Source organism: Simochromis diagramma, unplaced genomic scaffold (genome assembly GCF_900408965.1).
Source record: "Simochromis diagramma unplaced genomic scaffold, fSimDia1.1 OVJJ01000781.1, whole genome shotgun sequence".
Taxonomy (NCBI): Eukaryota; Metazoa; Chordata; class Actinopteri; order Cichliformes; family Cichlidae; genus Simochromis; species Simochromis diagramma.
In genome coordinates this window covers 249,218-253,573 of record NW_024386832.1, presented here as the reverse complement: position 1 = coordinate 253,573, position 4,356 = coordinate 249,218, and the positions used below count along the sequence as shown (strand labels likewise).

The 4,356-nt window shown below is 42.2% G+C and overlaps 1 protein-coding gene across 1 annotated transcript in view; it reads left to right on the top strand.

The window, feature by feature from the left end:
- The first annotated feature begins 1,462 nt into the window (after positions 1–1,462).
- LOC120731422 (glutathione hydrolase 5 proenzyme-like) overlaps positions 1,463–4,356 on the top strand; it is a 7,192-nt gene continuing 4,298 nt past the window's right edge. The window contains exons 1-3 of the mRNA XM_040028418.1: positions 1,463–2,081; positions 2,989–3,116; positions 3,191–4,256. Of these exons, the coding sequence (XP_039884352.1) occupies positions 1,783–2,081; positions 2,989–3,116; positions 3,191–3,348 (585 nt within the window). The 5' untranslated portion in view covers positions 1,463–1,782 and the 3' untranslated portion in view covers positions 3,349–4,256. The remainder of the gene's footprint in view (positions 2,082–2,988; positions 3,117–3,190; positions 4,257–4,356) is intronic.

The following is a 4,356-nucleotide window of genomic DNA, read 5'->3' as shown; positions in this document are numbered from 1 at the left end:
TTTTAGATTATCACATGTCCCTGATGCTATCCACACTTTAAGTAGAATTTGAGCAAACCAGTTGTCCTATTATCAGATACATAATAATCATACATTTGTGAACAATATGCATATATTTTGATTTATTTAAAGAACACATATAGATATGATATGTTCTTAAAGAAAACAAACATTTTAAAATACAAACACTTTGAATGTACTCAAACATCTCAGTTTCAACAAATGCTTTCAAAGGTTCTTCATGATGGTTGTGTTGACAAATTTGTCCAAATTTGAAGCTAACAAAATACATTTAAGCTAAAGACAGTTCTCATATGTTTCATTCGTGGTGGGATCACACACGAGGAGGAAAAGGTTGAGGTCCACCCAGTGTTTTGCAGAGATGAGCAAAAAACATCAGCGCTACCGCAGTGGCGGTCCTAGCCTGTTTGGCGCCCTGGGCGAACACTCCCCCTCATTTTTTACCATTTCTTCTTGGAGCAACTGTAACCCACATAATTTCCTTAGGGATTAATAAAGTATTCTGATTCTGATTGTTTCAGGATGACCTGCCATTATTCAATGACACATCTGCTTACCTGTATCTTTTGCTCGTTTCTCCTCCTCTTCTTTTCTCTTTTTTCTAAACTGAGCACCTGATGGCTTTGAACTTTTCTTGTCCATCTTCCATTGGTTTTAATTTTGCACTCCAGTATGAACACAAATCCCCCAACCCAAGGATCACCACAACATAACCTAACAGACCTACACCTTAGTTCACAGATTCACTTTGTCTAGGGTTCATTTCTGAGATTTCACACAACCCAGGATTCAAATCATGAACACATAATGGGCTTGGATTTACAACATTATGAATGAAATGTGCTCTATTTGGAAGCAGCCGGCCCCTGCCCTTTCGATGGGTGTGTGTGAGACTTTAAATCATCAAACTGTAAATTTTAAATTGTTATTGATCCCTTTACCCCGAGTTCTAAAGTGTATATTTATTTTCTTACTCTTCTTATATATATTGTTTGTTTACTTGTACTGCTGTAACAGGAGCCTCGTCGTCTCGTCTCTCTATATACTGGACTGTATGTAGCGGAGATGACAAAGTTTACTTTGACTTCAGCAGCGAGCAGGCGCACCGAGGGCTCTCGCGCTCACTTTTCGTGTATAGAATTTCGGAAAAACATCGGTGCAAATTACAAATCTGTATCATAATGTCTGGTGTTTTCGTGTATGTTGGTTTGTTTTTATTTAGTTTTATTTTGGTTGGTTATTAGATGCTGCTCCAGCCAGCCAGACACTTCCCCGCCGCCCCGCCCTCTCCTCTCTGCGCCGCAAGCAGCAGGCGCACCTGGCAAACGAAGGGCGCCCTTACTCCCAGCAAATGGGCGATAGAAAACCGATCGGTGCCTGTGCCATTCCCAATATGCGCTGGCTGATGTCGGGGCAGCATGAGTACGAGCATTCTTTTTTTATTTTTTTTGCCGATGCCCGTGATGCCGCCCCCCACCACGATGCCGCCCCGGGCAACCGCCCGTGTCGCCCGTATCAAAAGCCGCTACTGGCTACCGGACCCCTCTCTGTGTGGAGTGGCCAGAGAGAGAGAAGCAGCGTCAAACGACGTAGCAGATACCTCTGCTTACCAATGAACACGTCTGCGCCACGCTGCGCCTATCAGTACCCACACAGCGGAAATATGTGCGCAACACGTAGCTGTGCTGTCTGGGGAATCAACAAGCGGTAAACTTTCAGAGGAAGTGAACTACTGACGGTTACGCAGAGAAGAAAACAGCGATGTCTGAGTCAGACGAGGAGCGTCGTACTCTCTGCACCAGCAAGAACACTGAGTGCGAGGGGGTTACGGTGACACTACCTTGCTGCTCTTGTTGTCCCAAAATATGCGGCCCAGACGGTCACGCCATCTTCTGGATTTGTTTGGTTTTTTTGGGGGGTTGTGCAACAGTTGGTGGTATTTGGTTAGCGGTATGTAAAAGTAAAGGTCAGGTTGCCCAGTCGGACGACGAGGACCCTAATTGCCGTTTCTCAAAAGCTGCAGTGGCCGCAGACTCCGAGAATTGTTCGGAGATTGGAAAGTGAGTAACATTTGAAACTTCTGATACATTTTTTTTCACATTACACATACGATTATGCACTGATCCAAATGCAAACGCTAAAAAATCTCCAAGAACTGCGAACATATGGGCTCAAATTGTGGTCATAAATATTTTGTACTTGTAAATCAGGATTTGTATGTGTAAAAAGAATTTGTGTGTGTGTGTGTGTGTGTGTGTGTGTGTAAAAAAGATTTGTATGTGTGAAAAGAATTTGTGTGTGCGTTAGTGATGTGTCGGTTGTGAACGAAATGGCTCTTAGAGCCGGGTCTTTGACGTGAACGACGCAAGCCGGCTCCTTATCGCGAGCCCCCGAGTCCTACTGCCAGTTTCTGGAAGACACCTTCTTCAAGCAGTGGTACAGGAAGAAGTCTGCATCCTTCAAGAAAAACATGATTTTCATGCAGGACAATGCTCTATCACACGTGTCCAAGTACTCCACAGCGTGGCTGGCAAGAAAGGGTATAAAAGAAGAAAAACTAATGACATGGCCTCCTTTTTCTTTCTCTCACCCTCTCTCCCTCTTGCACTTTTTTTTTGCATTTGAGCTTTGCGCTGGGATGAGGGGGGAGGGGCGGTAGTTACACTCGCAGTAGCACAGGAACAGAGCAGGAGGGAGAGAGAGAGAAAGAGAGCCAGGGACAACAATGTCAGATTAGAAAGGTATAGTAATCATCTACAACTATTTTCAGTTGCGGATGATAAAGGATTCAGAAAGTTTATTCATGCAGGTCCATATGACAGAGAGTATGCATGTTCTTTTTGTTCTGTCATGACAATTTAATTGTGGGACATTACAATTTTGATGAAGATTAAAATTAAATTAATTGTGCACTCCTAACACACATGATAACAATAACACTAAAGTGATAACGATGAACTCTTTCAGGGACATTCTTCGGAAAAATGGCTCTGCAGTAGATGCTGCCATTGCTGCGCTGCTGTGCACCTCCATCATGAACCCACAGTGCATGGGGATTGGAGGCGGGGTCATATTCACTGTGATGGACAGCTCCGGTAACAAGACACCCTCGCTACTCTTTGCTCAGCCCTGCTGGGGAATAACATAATAATATGTCATCTTTTCAAAGGTAAAGTGAAAATCATCACCTCCAGAGAGACTGTCCCCAGCAACGTGACCTCTGACCTGCTTAAATCGTGTCCTAACACCACAGAGTGGACCATGGAGTGGCCGCAAGGTGGGCTGTTTATCTGGCATAATGCTAATATTTATAAGGTTTTAGTCTAATCTGCTCTTGGACTCACCTTTATGACACAGCTAATTTATTCTGTACAAGTCACTGCTAATGCACACTGTGAGTCATTCCTCATTCAGCTTTCCTCAAAAAAGCAAAACTGGGATAATATAAAAAGAAAAGAAAAAAGATAAAGCAAACCACTACAGAGGGTTTGGCTGTCAGCAGATATTAAAGACAATGAGTCGGTGTCGTATATGACACTATCAGAATAATCTAGCATAAACACCATGAAATACATGCTCCTTAGTTTCAGAAACAACCAGAGAGATTGAAGTAGTCAGGTTTTTCTCCAAACTGGTCTTAACAGGTCTTTCTCCAAATGATACACAAGATGTAACACAAAGGTTTTAAAGGTGTAGTCAATTATCTGTAGAGATATATTTTAAATTCTGCACCTTAATCTGCAAGTCAAACTCAAGATATGAAGGATCATACCTTTGTTTTATCACCTGAGAGGGTTCTTGTCATCAAAGAAGAGAAGGAAAGAGACAGCATGATTGGTGTCTTGTTAAAATGTCACCCTCCTCCTCACCTCTAACCTCATCTACTGAACTAAAGTCAAGACTCTAATACACTAAAGAGTGCACAACTATTCTTATTTAATTATTGAAAATAATAATTATTGAAAAAAAAAAAATAAAGTCAGCAACAAAAACCTAAATGATCTTATACCTCTTCAAAGAAATATATAACAAGACCAGAGAAATTCAAATACTGGGTCAAAAAACCCACATTTTTGTTTGCCAAAGGATAGCTGCTCCACAGTCCTGGGTCCTTTTTGTCATATCTGTCATTTCATGATGCACTCGATGTGTTTTTTCTTGGTCAAAGGTTTGAACTGCAGGCAGGCCATTTTAACACCCAGGTACTTCTACTGTGAAGAGATGCTATTGTAATAGTGCAGTCTAGTGCGTCGCTGATCGAGAAACCCGTGTGATGACATTGCCTCGTTCACCATTACTGCTTTCCCTTTTGATCGTATGTTGTACTACCTTTCC